The sequence below is a fragment of the Lipophrys pholis genome (assembly GCF_963383615.2).
Source record: "Lipophrys pholis genome assembly, chromosome: 15".
NCBI lineage: Eukaryota > Metazoa > Chordata > Actinopteri > Blenniiformes > Blenniidae > Lipophrys > Lipophrys pholis.
The window spans coordinates 18,388,100-18,401,967 of NC_137642.1; the positions used below are offsets into that span (position 1 = coordinate 18,388,100).

Genomic DNA, 13,868 nt, shown 5'->3' on the forward strand with positions numbered 1-13,868 from the left:
TACATTTAACGGGCGATAAAGCCGCTTGCAGCTTTAAAGTAAAGACCCCCTGGCATTAATCCTGCATGTGCAATCACTCATGTGTATGCTAGTTTGCGTGCATAGTTGTAAATGTGGGTTGGAAGATGGGGGTGGGGTGGGCTGAGGGGGGGGGGGTTCCGTATGTACTGTACATGGACTGTACCAGAGTAGATGGTTGCCCCCACATCCCCCCACTCAGGAGAGAGTTAATTTATCTTGCTTTTAATGGTGGGTGGGCCTATCCCGCCAGTTGAGTGTTATTCAAAGTAATTATCCCCCTTCTGTTTTCACTAATCGAGCTTTTAAATCTCCCCCCCCCCCCCCCCCCCCCCCCCCCCCCCCCCCCACGCACACACACACACACACACACACACACACACACACACACACACACACACACACACACACACACACACACACACACCCTTCATGCTTTTGTCCCCGCCTGGTCACCGGGTCTCCATGGCGAGGCTGCGTCCAGCTGAGACGTTGGGTTGGTTGTGATGGTGCAGCTTCACTCGAGTCTGGGTAACAAGATGCGGAGCGACAGGAGCTTGCAAAGTCTGGGACGGAGATCCCAGGAATATAAATAAAGCATTAGAATAAAACACAGTCGAGCGAGCACACCCCAGTTATTTTCTGTCTGTGGTGTCATGCACATGAGCAGACATACGCGCCATCTTGGCTTAGTCACACAGCATGTGTCCTTAACCTACATTTGTTCAGATGAGGCTTTTTTATTCGGGGGGGGGGGGTTCCCTCACAGATCACTACTGCTCCCCATCTTTTCCCCTCTCCCTATTGCAGCTTCTGTAACTTTGCTTTTTCTTTTCCTGAAGCCTTTTGTGAGCTGACAAAATGCAGCCCGTCATGTTTAATGGTCCAGTCTCCATTTGTCAGACTCTTTTTCCTGACTCTGCCTCACAGCATTAGCAGGAGCATCGTCTCTCTGAGTGTCTGTAGTTTGCAGCCTGCTGACCTCCATCAGCCACAGCTGATAAAATCTGACAGCACGCCTTAACAGCCAGTCAGACCAGTTAAAAAAAAAAAGAACTTTAAAAAAGAACCAATGTTTACAATATGAGGGCACTCTGGCTCATGCATCAGTCATTTCCACACCCATCTGGCTCTGTCAGTCAAGTCATATCCCCAGCACGTCTGCGGATGCCACGACCCAGAACCCCCCTCTCCACGGCCAGCGATCCGCTCACCGAGTGAAACAAACGCACACACATGGAGCAGCCGTTTGGCAAGATGATGGATGAATAGTCCACGCATCTGCTTCGGCAATATCCTCACAATTCATCTGCTATCATCCCCGTGTTGATATGACTTCCCGCTCTGCCTCCAGCATAATAATTATACGCCCCTAATTATGCTGTTAGTTGCCAGGCCTGCTCCAACACTTCGTCATGCATTCTGAGAAGGATTACGGGCAAGAATTTGCCACTAATAGGTTATGAAAGAGCGCCTTCTGTTTGTCGAGCAGACAGCTGGAGAAACTTGAACTGTTAAAGCAGCGACAAGAAGAGGAAAGGTTTAGAATGTGTCAGAAAATCCAGGTCAGACTGGAAATGAAGTGAAGCCAGAATTAGTTTTAAAATAGGCCAGGAGTGGTGGAAAGTTTAGACAGTCACAGGACAGCATGTGTTGTGTTGTGTGCATGTGGCAAGAAGTTATTTAATTAACGGAATGTCTGGCATTGTGGAGGTCTGTGTCTTACCACTCTGCCTCCTCGGTTCTTCATGTTAACTCTGCTAGAATGTAAAACGTTGCTCACACATGTGACAAATGTCACAAGCCAGCAATGGACAAAAGCCAGTTTACACCAGGACAAGTCATCAGCCCATCACATGGCATGAATAAAAAGACAGTGTCACATACTCACATTCACACAAATGAACAATTTAGAGAGACTGTGCATCTGTCTTCGAGACCGCTCTAACCAAATTAATCTTGCAGTGGGCTGAATCAGAACCCGGCTGTCATTGTCAGCACAAAGAATTGAATAAGGGACATTGTCGCTGTGATACAGCAGAGCTCACCACCACCCCACCATGCAGCTCATTCAGCAGCTCCCTGCCCTAAGATCCCGCTACAGATTTCTATCTGACACGCTCACCTGTTACTCAGACCGATTAAAAAACACTGTAGTTATTTAGCACAAGATGTTTTGACTCTGATCAGACTTCGTCTTTCACTCTCCACCACCTCGTCCTCTTTTAAGTGACTCATTGTTTCCCTGTCTGGTTTCGTCAGTCCCTTTTGCTTTCAGTGCACTAATAACAGGTCTGTCTGAGCGTCTGGCCTCAGGTCCCCATAGCCGGTTTGTCCCTCCTCCTCCTCCTCCTCCTCCTCCTCCTCCTCCCCCTCCTCCCTCATACTGGAGCTATTGACTGGAATGACCTTGATTATGACATATAACCAGTTTGCACCCTCTGCTGCACTGTCAGAGATGTTCAAGTGCATTTGCATATTCATGCTTACCGGCACAACATTGTCAAGTGTGTTTCACTGCTTGGCATCATAAACGTACACAAATACAGCAGGGATGTACATGCATGCACGGAGGCAGTTAGTCGTTGGGCATCTGTTTTGGGAGGAAGCTAATGAGCTGTGCCTGGCTCAGATGTGGATGGAAACGAGTAAAGATGGAGATCTTGTTACCGTAGCTTTGGTTCCCTATGATCCCCCGGGGCGCACAGCAGTGCCAGTGTAAGCCGTAGTGACGGATCTTCCTGTAGCGCCCCCTCTGACCCCACGGCGGTGCTGCATCTTTTCTGCCTCCCTCTCCACCACTGTCTCAGGTGGGCTCATACCATGCATATTTCATAGGTGAGGCTGAAGTGCAGCCTTCACTCTTCAGCCAGGAGCCATTGGAATGTCTTGCACTAATGCACGCATCGTGTACGCACACAAGCCCCCACGGACCTCTGCATAAACCGGGCCAGCCCAAACAAACACGCTCTGTCCGCAAACGTACACAGTAACTGCTCTCTCACACAACCGCAGCTTATACATCATCACATAAATAGTAATTAGTTCTTGTTCTCACGGCGTAAACATGGAGAATTTGCTTAGGCAACATGCACACAGCAGGAAAAAAGAGGGGAATTCCAGTAAGGTACAGTAGAGCCTCTTTTATTTAGAGGTTACACAACATCACCGTACAAAGAATCCCTGTTATACCGGCCTCGACCAGCGTTTCGTCACTTACTAAAAAATATGAGTTAATGACACTTGCTGGCTTTTTTCAAAATTATGCAACATTCTTTTAATCACTGCAGACTCAAATTAGTTGATTAACTTGACTGTCACTATTCCTAGATTATTGCTCCTTGCATTGGTAAAAAAATGTTTTTATCTTTTTCTATAGTTTTATACAGATATATATATACTTTATTGCCAAAAACATTTGCTCAGCTATCTAAATCATTTACTTTTCAATCACTTCCATGGCCACAGGTGTATATGATCAATCAACCCGGCATGCAGAATATTTCTACAAACATTAGTGAAAGAATGTGTTGCTCCCGGGAACTCTGAGACTTGAAGCATGGCGCAGTGACTGAATGTCATCTGGGCCAATAAATCTAGCCAGGAAAATTCCTAAATATTCCACAATCAACTGTTAATCATACCTTAACAAAGGCAAGCGGTTGGGAGCAACAGTAACTGAGCCATGAAGAATCACAGGGTCAGTGGATGCTGAGGCACGTAGTGTGTATAGGTGGCCAACTTTCTGCAGAGTCGCTACAAACCTCAGAAGTTCATGTGATCGTCAGATTAGCTCAAGAACGGTACGTAAAGAGCTCCATGGAATGGATTTCCATGGCTCAGTCTGGGTTTGGCGGTTGCTAGGAGAGCAGTGCTGGTCTGAGTGTATTGTAAATGTTAATCCTAAATGTTGTGTTGGAAAGCCTTCCGAGAAGAGTTGAAGCTGTTATAGCTGCAAAGGGTGGACTGACGTTATAATCATTCCTATGGTTTAAGTATAGGACGTCAGTCAAGTTCAAGTTCCTCATGTCAGATCTTGAGCAGTTGGTCGGCTCATTTTTTTATCTACTAAAGTCCACATCCATTCCCTATAAGCAGAGAAAAACGACAAACATGCAAACCGCTTACATATAGTTATTAGGTAACGTGATGCTGCGGATGCATCACAGTTCCAGTGGGCGTACGCTTCCTGTTACCTACACATGTACTTCTGTAAAACTAACTCTTTGAAAGAGTTAGTGAATTAGGAGAGTTTCAACAGCACGTCTCCAATAAATAGGACTTTGGTGTTCGAGTAACAGAGCAGCTTGTGGTTCAGTGGGGAACGTCAAAGGGCTCATCTGCAGCTGCTTTCACTGTCATGTTTGACAGAAGTTGTCCACAACTGTAACTGTTAATCAGTAGAACAACAATCTTCTCACTAAATACCTGCTAGATATCATCATCAGCCACTTGCCTACGTACATTTTTACATTTTCCTACAGGGGTGGCCAGACATGGTGCCTGAACGCACGTTCTGTAATGATGGTTGTACAAACAAATGTGAGTGAAAATTTGCACAAAAATGTAGAAGATGTGATTTTGAACATGATATTATTAATGTCCTTCATTTAAAACATCCATAGATGGGCATATATAAAAATGTCTCTTCACATGTATTTTTTTATTTATTTCTTATCATTAAGGGTAAACAGTGTAACTGTTTTTGTTATTGCGCAGTTGCATCCCGTTCAAAGAAGGCAACATATACTGTATGTATATCTCAAAACATTGGCAACTCTGCGAATACAGAGTTACATACATTGCAATTCCTGTTTCGTCTCTGGGAGCCACAGGGAAGTCAAAAGCACAGTATGCAATGAAAAATGATCGAATAAAACAGTCAACAGAGCCGCTCTCTGAAATGATAGAATAAAGGTAAATAACCCATCACCCAGTCACAACTGTTGTAAATTAGGAGCAAGAGAAAGTGCACTGTTATTCAAAAGAACAAACGCAAAACGACAAAGACAATGTCAACACAAGTGTCTGTCTATACTGCAAATCATGTCATTTTCATTCATTATCTCACATCACATGTTCACCTCATATCTCACAGCTGAACTTTTTTTAAATGTATGTTTATTGTTTTTAGAAAACATGATAGACAGACAAGGAAAAGAACACTCAAAAAGCAGATCACATCATGCAAAATAACAGTGGCCACAGTCATCACATTAAACAAAGCAGTCTCTTCATATGTATACAGACATGAAGTCATTGATTCACAACAAAGTGTCATAATTTTCACATTAGTACCCGATCTTATCAAACGCATCTCCTGTCTCCATTATAAAATCTGTCTCTCCAAATGTAGAGTGTTTATTGTTTCTCCCATCCTTAAATCGTACGTGGTAACTATTTCCAGTTGACACATTTGCAAAATCAATTACTTTGCAAACACACTCCCAAACAAAACCGCTTTTTTCTCTAATTGTTAGTAGAAGTAATCAAGCTCGTTGCACCTAGAGTGGCGACAAGTGGCTCAGGATCCCAACACCACCCCTAGGCTTCAGAGAAACAGTGAGCATTGCCTGTACAGTATATGTAATGCTCACTGCATGACCAGAAAGTATATGTTGGATTATTAACTATATATTTACATCAGGTTACAGACACGAAAAACGTCAAGGAAAAAAAGGTTGTGCGGTTTTTCTCTGGAATAGTGGCGTCTATGTATTGTCTTAAATTGAATATGCCTGAAATTAACCAGGCACTCATGTTGTATGCTATTAAAAAAAACTCATCCCAGACCTCATCCATTACCTCTATACCCAATTCGTCTGCCTGCTTATATTCTGTTGAGTTTAACTGTTAATATGTAGGATCTGATAGAAGAATGAATTTGTTCCACGGGTGAGAGGATTAAATCTGTTTATTGCCTCTCGCAGCTTAACGTTTGAGATTGCCCCATCTCAAAAACTTTGATCTAGAAATTGCTCAAATTGTGCAAGTTTTCTACTAATGAAGACTATTGAAGTTTTTTATTTAAATGTATGTATAAAATTGAGTTTTGCATAATGTTGGGACACTAAACTTTTTTTATATTAACCCCCATAAACACATGAGAAGAGCAGAATATGAAAAGCACCACTCAAAATGTCCTTAATGAAGCTTTTCATTCTGTCGAGAGCTTGCCGGGTGTTGTCGTATATTAGATTGTTCAAGTGTACCAAAAGTAGCTTTTGTTTGTGTTATGTTTTATTGATCTGATGGATTCTCGTGGCTTTCTAGGCAGGAGATAAGGAGGCTTCTCTGTCAGACCAAATGTAGTATTTTTATGAGTGAGACTAAAGTGGATGACTTATGAGACTTATTGACGTCCTTTTGAAATATAAAATGCGTTGGTGCATCATGATGTAGTACTGGCTCGGCTGCCTCGTACCACTGTACCAATCTGAACAATGTAGGGATGTTCTGTGTTAGTTCATGTATACATTCAGTATGTAGCCCAGAGAGTGTACCTTAAACCACATTCTGCTTGCTACCATTAATAAGCGAGCTGTGGATCAATTCCCTCCCCCCATCGGTTTTCTTCGTTTGTTGTGTCGTCTGTCACTCGGACGCAATTGATCAGGTTTCATGTTCATGTGCTGATACTGTCATGTAGCCTGTTTTCTCTCTGCTTTGTTTTATGGGCTGCTCTGACAGCAGAGTATCGCTTTTACCAGAGTTAAGTCGATGAAGGAGCCATTAACTGTCCATCAAAAGCTCAGCGAGGAGCCGCGGCTCGCCGTGCGGACTGCAGGACAGTGGTATGCTGATGTAAGCTGACCCAGTGATGTGGGCGCTCGCCTCTTTGTCTCTCTGCTCCTGAGTCATAGCGATGTGCCCGACTCTGCAGCCATTAGTGCCGTCATGTGTCCCGCCAGGACAGATGTCAGGGCGACCACTTAACTCAATTTTTCCTCCTGTCCTTCACAGTTCTTCCTCCTCGTGCCCCTCTCTTCCTCCCTCGCTCGCACTTACAGTTTCTTCTTTTTTCCACCACAGGGTTAGAAAGCGGCGGCGTGACTTTAAAGGAGCCCGTCTCCGAAGGAGAGATTGAGAGTTCCTCCACGGTCACGTTGCGCTGTCACATTGATGGACACCCACGGTGAGTCCCCTCCTTCTCCACCTGATATTCACAGTTCCCAGAGTTAAGGATCATGTTGAGGGCTCCTCTGAAAAACTGCCCTCGGTGACCGCTCTCATGCCCTTGTGGAATTTTGTGTGTCTTCCCTCCCCTCCACCTTTTCTGCCACCTCCTCGTCCTCTCAGGCCGACGTGCCAGTGGTTCAGAGACGGGGTGAAGCTGACGGAGAAGAGCCATCAGATCAACAACAAGGAAAGGACACTCACCTTTAAGAGCGCCAGTCCAGATGACAACGGCCTGTACTACTGCTGCGCCAAAAACGCTGCAGGACACGTCTGCAGCAACAGCAACTTCACTCTCAACATAATAGGTCTGTTTGTGCATCACTTGAGTGTTTATATCATTGGGACATAAAAAAGGGCCACAACTTATTTTTGAATGTTGATCTACAATATATTATTCTTCAATAGGTTCAAATGACAACTCAAACGTTGGATAGTACAAAACACACACACACACAAAAAACAAAATAAGATCACATTGGAGTATTTAAAGAGGAATCATGTTTGAACTCATCTTTTGGGTTTTCCAGATCCAGAGCTCCAGCCCCTGTTGTGTTCAATATTCAGTCTTATATCTTTCTGATTAGACTAAGGACCGGCGAGATGCTTGGGCAAGATGGCGAGCAAGCTTTCTTCAATAGCCATACTGCACAGCCCATAGACAATAGAATGATATTCTATAAGTTTATTTCTCAAAGTTTCGGTTTAAAAAGTAACAAACATTAGGCTGGCTGGATTTCCTGCGATTATTCCAGGATGTAAGAACCCAGATTGCAAAAGCCCAGACCCTTTGATTTCTGTCTCAATCTCGCAATCAATAACAAATCATTGAAGGACCTACAGCAACAAGTTGGTTTCCATCTCTGCCTTAGAAGTGATAATTATAATCTTTGTCTCTCTCCTAAAGTCCAGTTTCTTCTGAAAGACCAGCTTTAGTGAAGCTTTCTGCAAGCAGTTAATCACGTTGCATCAAGAACTTGTAGTTTGACACCAGCTTCACTGTTTAAATCTTGTGTTTTAACACCTAAATAAAGTTCAATATGAGCAGTCAGCAGTGTAACGGTAAGTAGGTGGCAGAACATGTTTTTAATAAAGTATAATTGGTCCCTGTTATAGCCACGCCTCATATTCTGGGCTTGAAAAGTAATGCATAGCAATTTTCTGATTATGTTGTCAGTAAACTGGTGAATAGATTAAAAAGAAATTATTTGAACATTAGCAGAATCAGACTGCTTCATATGGAAATTCCACATTTCTGCATTGGACAATGGTGGAAGGGAAAAAAACAGAACAATCTAAAGAGCATTACTGAGAGAAAGAGAGAGCAGGAAGTAAAAGTGATGGAGTTTCTAACGCAATTACCAGAGCTTGTGTAAGCACCTTTCTCAGCCTGCTGCTCTCTGAGGCAAAAACATTAAACATCTGCAGAGCGAACAATAACATCAGATCCCCCAGCAGCGCGCCGGTAACTCTAACTGCAGCGCGCCGATTGTTTGTTGTGTCGGGGAGTTTTATGTTTTTTCTGCAGGCTCCTGTCACAGTTCTTGTTGTTTACTCTGAAAGTGAGACCGTGTGTGTCGTTTCCTCTGCGCATTGTCCTCGCAGCGTGCCACAGAGCTACTACTGTACCTACGACAGCACATCTGTGCATGAAACCCGATGCGGCGCTCCACTTCAATTAGCCACCTGCAGCAGCAACTCGCAGACACGCAAGCTTGGCACCTGGGAGCAGGAAGAATGGATAATTGTTGCATTTCCAGTTACGGGAGTCGCCACCCTCCGTTCTTCCATAGGGCTTCACCTTAAGGGAAGGCTGACAGATTTAGACCGGCTTTCATTGTGCGGTCACAGATCTTTAGGTTGAGGTTTTCCGACTGACTTCCTGGGTGGGCCAGGTGTGCCCAGAGTCCACCCTTTTACGCTATCTTTACACCAACCAGTAACCTTATCCCGAAACAGCTGCTCGCACTCCCAACGGCTGTGGAGATTTCTAGAGAAATTTTGAATTGAGCTCAAGATCTTCAGCTTTCTGTCTGCAGTAGTACTACATGCTGTCTGGTAGTTCAGTGATTACTAAGGCACTGGGCAAGTAGAAGTTGCATTTCTTATGGGATATTCTAAATTCGATCCACATTAGGTCGCTTCATTAAGGGCAAAAGAAAACGAGCTGAGTAAAGGAACTGTTCAGGGACCCACAGCTGTGACTTTTAGTTATACGCTTGCTCCACTAACCTCTCGGGCCAACAGCGCCCCATCGATGGGTGCTGCTCACATTAATATCTCAATGGTAATTTTGTACCTAAGTTGTTTTAACACATTGACGCCTCACTTGAAATCGAGTGCTTTTATTGCCATTCCTAAATTGTTTAACTCAGATGCCTTGCTGACACATACTGTGGGGATCCTTGGTGTACACAAGAAAAAACAGGCCCCATTTAGGCAGGGTATTATTTATCATTGGACCAAAAGGAGTAAAGAAATTGTTGATGTTTGGACGTTTATTCTGCAGCATTATTTCCACAACATAATGAGCTAAAATGCACCACACCAACAAAGCAGTCATACCAGGGTTCATTTTAAACAGACGTAACGTGGAAAACGCAAACACATTCAGACCACAAATCTATAAGCAGACATAAAGGTTTCGCTCTCCTACTTTTGACTCAGTGATTTGTCATGTACTACTGCTGTGAAAGTTTCTCTACTTGGAGACAAAGTGACCTACAATTAATGACTGAAACGCAGGTTCAAACAGATCTGTGCTCATTTCTGAAATGACTGGAAGCTTAGATCATGTTTTTAACGTGGTGTTGACAAAATTCTCACCTTTTATTTACAGTGGAGGTTCTGAGTCATCGTTATGTATCAAAGTGAAGTCTTGAATCCACTGTAAGTAATTGAGGGAAGCAAATTAGGGGCTTTTAAGGAGTGGAGTGTAATCATCATTACAATAGTGTGTGTTGACTCACCATAAACACTGTCCAGTTACTGAGCAACAATCTCCAGGGGCAGATTATACCAAATGGGCTTGTTTTTGCATCAAGGCTGAAATCTCTCTGGATATTTGCAATTAAACAAAATAAATTGACTAAAGATGATCACATCAGAGTAATTGAAGATAAGAGGCGGTGCGTTTGATCTGTATTTTTACGTGGGAGGCCTTTCCCGGTGCAACCTGAGCAGATTGCAGAAATAAGATTCGACTCTGCAAACTTGCAGTAAGACGTTTACTCAGTCTGGATATTTGTTGACCAAAAAAATTCCTGTAATGTTTTTTGATCCCAACAATGATTGTTGATGCATCATTACCCCCAAATCTTTAAGCTCAAGTTTGGTTTTTGAGAAGAGTTTGTCTTGAGATTGTCACAAAGAAGAAAGAAATGACCGCCAGTGTGATTCTGTGATTCACGAGGCACAAAAAAACGAGGATATATCGGTCCAGATGAGCTGTGGGGTCAGTTCCCTGACCTCATTAAGCCCCCCTTCTGGAGGCCCCTGTCAGTGTTGACACACACCACCACCTGAAGGCCGCTCGCTCGCCGACCCCCCGCTGCTGTTGTCAACTTTTAATAAAGCAGATGGGTGTCGTGTGCACGCGTCCACAAAATTGCACGTTGATAGCCTGCAGATGTAATCGTGCAGATGTTTGTCTTCTTCTCCATCAGATAAGAGTTTCCCGCGGCCGGTGGTCACCCCGGAGGACCAGGTGGTGCTGAGGAACGAGGAGGCCGCCTTTCACTGCCAGTTCACGGCCGAGCCTCCCCCCACGCTGGAGTGGTACCATGAAAACGAGCTGCTGGTGAACAAGTCTCGGTAAAATCCTCCCTTCTCCCCTCCTCATACATATAACTCCTCCAACTCTGCATCTCACTCTAGATTTTTCAAATCCACTCCCGCTACAGCCCACATCTCTTCCCGCTCTCTCCATTATATAAGCGTCACTCCTGTGTGTGTGTGTGTGTGTGTGTGTGTGTGCCGCACTCCAGTATCCTGAGAACCCAATGAGGTGGAACCCTTGCATCGGGCTCTGGGCTCTCTGTGCTGTTTCTCCTCGGCCTTGAGATAGATTGCACATTAAGGAATGTTATTACTGGAATACAGCGCTTTAAAGTTTCTCTGCGGTCTACTATACATCACTTGAATGCAGCCTTCCTCTCCAGCCTATCACAGAAGACTTTGCAGGTCTCCAGTGTTCCCGCAGCGAGTGGAAAAGTCCCTGGAGCTACAATCAGCTCACCAGCACGTCCCTATAAACACATAAGTGCGAGATAATAACCAATCTCTATACGTCACGCCGAGTTTGCCCTCGGGGTTTGTGGCCCCTCATAGTCATGCATAGTCACTTTGTAGGCAGCCTGTTTCACACACAGAGTGAGATCCCGCTTTTCCATTTTCCAGTCATTACGGAGCAGCAGAGGTGAAGCACTCCAACATCAATAGTTAGTCATTTGTGTAATGAGGTTGTCAGAAGCAGGTTTGGTCACCCAGGTTGTAATGAGTCGGTGCCACAAGAGGAAAGGAACAGGTAATAAACAATAATATAACAACACACATAGCTTATTTGTGGTTGAGTTGTTTCAAGGTTGCTCTTCACTTTGTTTTTCTTGATTGATCCCGGCTGATTGTACCCCCTCAGGAACGCAGCGCTCTGCAGGAAATATCATCCGTTTTGCACCTGCACTGATTAGATAACCTCCCTGAGATTGTTTCTGAATTTCTGATATAGATTGTTTTTCATACATGTGAAACTCAGAAACAATATACCAGCGTGTGCTCAAGGCTTATTCATGGAATCTGATTCTGCCTCTTGAGTCGAAGCTGCTGTGAAGGCAGAAATACTAAGTTGCACAGGTTTTTAGTTTATTTTTTTTACACCAGATTCTCGCATGTATCTATTGGAACGATTGACTTAAAAAAAAAAAAATCTCTCTTTATGCATTGTGTTTTGTAGCTATGTTAAGCATTTCTCTTTGAGTGAAGCAGACATTTTCTCCATCTCTTGGGTGGGATTGCACACGAGAACTCCCGCAGCTTGTTCCCCTTCCTACTCCTCATCAGAGCAAAGGAGACGACCCAGAAATATCCCCCCTCCCACGGGAATCCGCTGCAGAATTGGAAAAGTCCTTGATGGATCCTGCTTTTGGAAAACTTCTCCGAGGAATTGCAGAGCATCCGAGCGGTGCACTAACTTATTCATGTCGCTTCGCTCTGCTCTGCGGTGACTTTCTCATACGACCGTGATGGGCTGTAGGTTTATCTGTGGAGCTGCTGCCTGTGCTGAGTGGGATGTGCAGCTCCTTATCTGTCATACCCTGAAGCTGGCTTAAGGTCAGCCTTTAATTACTTCTCATCCAGTCCATCACTGGCACTGATACTCCCGCCCAGCCTGACAGAGGCCGAGACAGGAGGGGGTGGGCAGCTGCTGGGATAGGACTCAAAATGTAGGACACTTTTCTTTGTGTTGTGTGGACAAGTCACTGCCACTTAGTCCAAACAGTAAATAAGCTCGGTTTATTGATTCAAACCGTGTAAGGTGCCACTTTAACAAAGAAGGTCAATGTACGTTTTTGTGGAGCTCGTCGTGTCTTCAGGAGCATCTCGAGCAGGACGAAATAATTGTTGGGAGCTGAGGCTGCACAATTTCCAGCAGATTTCTAGTTTTCGCAATACATTTTTGCAACCGACTGACTGAACTGTGATGGTTTATGTTTTCATGCACTGCACGTTCCATGCTCCTCAAATTCAAAATTACAGCATTTAAAAGTGCAATTTATCGTGATTTAATCAGAAAAACTGTGCAGTTAAATACAAATGTTACTTCACTGACGATTATTTCATACCTGGTGGGCAGAAGTCAGAAGAACAAAAAAAAAGAAAATATACTGCAGGCACAGATGTGATTGGTGGGGAGAAAGAGCAGTTATTTTGAAGAACAAGTCTCAAAGCAAAAAGACATTATCATCGACTTACATATGCATTTTTATCTCAAATCACATCGCAATACTCAACATTATCACATGTGTAACTAATATCCTGCAGCCTTACTGAGATCTATTTTGCAAAAGCAGAAAAGCTTTTAGGTGAACTTTTAATGTAATAAAATGGGGATAATATTTGCTGATGGCAGTTTTTGGTCTGTTTGATCTCCAGAGTGATACTGCTGTCCAACGGGACGGTGCTGATCACTCAGGTCAAGCCCAGGAACACGGGAACCTACAAGTGTGTCGGCCACGGGCTCAGAGGATCCACCGTTACCCTGGAAGCTTCGCTCCTCATTGCAGGTACACACACACACACACACACACACACACACACACACACACACACACACACACACACAGTTGTTGAACTGGAGCGAGATAAACACCTGTGATTGTGTAATCTGAGAGTAAGTGGGGGCATTTTGGTTACATATTTGTCCTGCCCTGCATCTCTCTCCACGCTCCCCTCGCTTCTCCTTCTCCTGGCTCTTTCACTTAGAGTCAGATCTGCTCGATGATAATCACATCCCCTTATTGACATCCGGCCCAGCTGTATCCACTACACGCGCCGCATCGCAGCATTTTCCTGCTTCCCCTCCCTATTATTTCCTCCGTCAGTCCGGCTGTTTTCCGAGCGTGTTTAACCCAACATGCTTCCACTCCAAAGTGAGCAGCACCTGGCAGGAGGCAAAC

At 44.3% G+C, this 13,868-nt stretch overlaps 1 protein-coding gene across 1 annotated transcript in view; it reads left to right on the forward strand.

The window, feature by feature from the left end:
* Positions 1-13,868, forward strand: part of ptk7b (protein tyrosine kinase 7b) — an 81,185-nt gene that overhangs the window by 56,374 nt on the left and 10,943 nt on the right. Inside the window, exons 3-6 of the mRNA XM_080482111.1 lie at positions 7,051-7,153; positions 7,318-7,502; positions 10,860-11,007; positions 13,345-13,475. Of these exons, the coding sequence (XP_080338237.1) occupies positions 7,051-7,153; positions 7,318-7,502; positions 10,860-11,007; positions 13,345-13,475 (567 nt within the window). The remainder of the gene's footprint in view (positions 1-7,050; positions 7,154-7,317; positions 7,503-10,859; positions 11,008-13,344; positions 13,476-13,868) is intronic.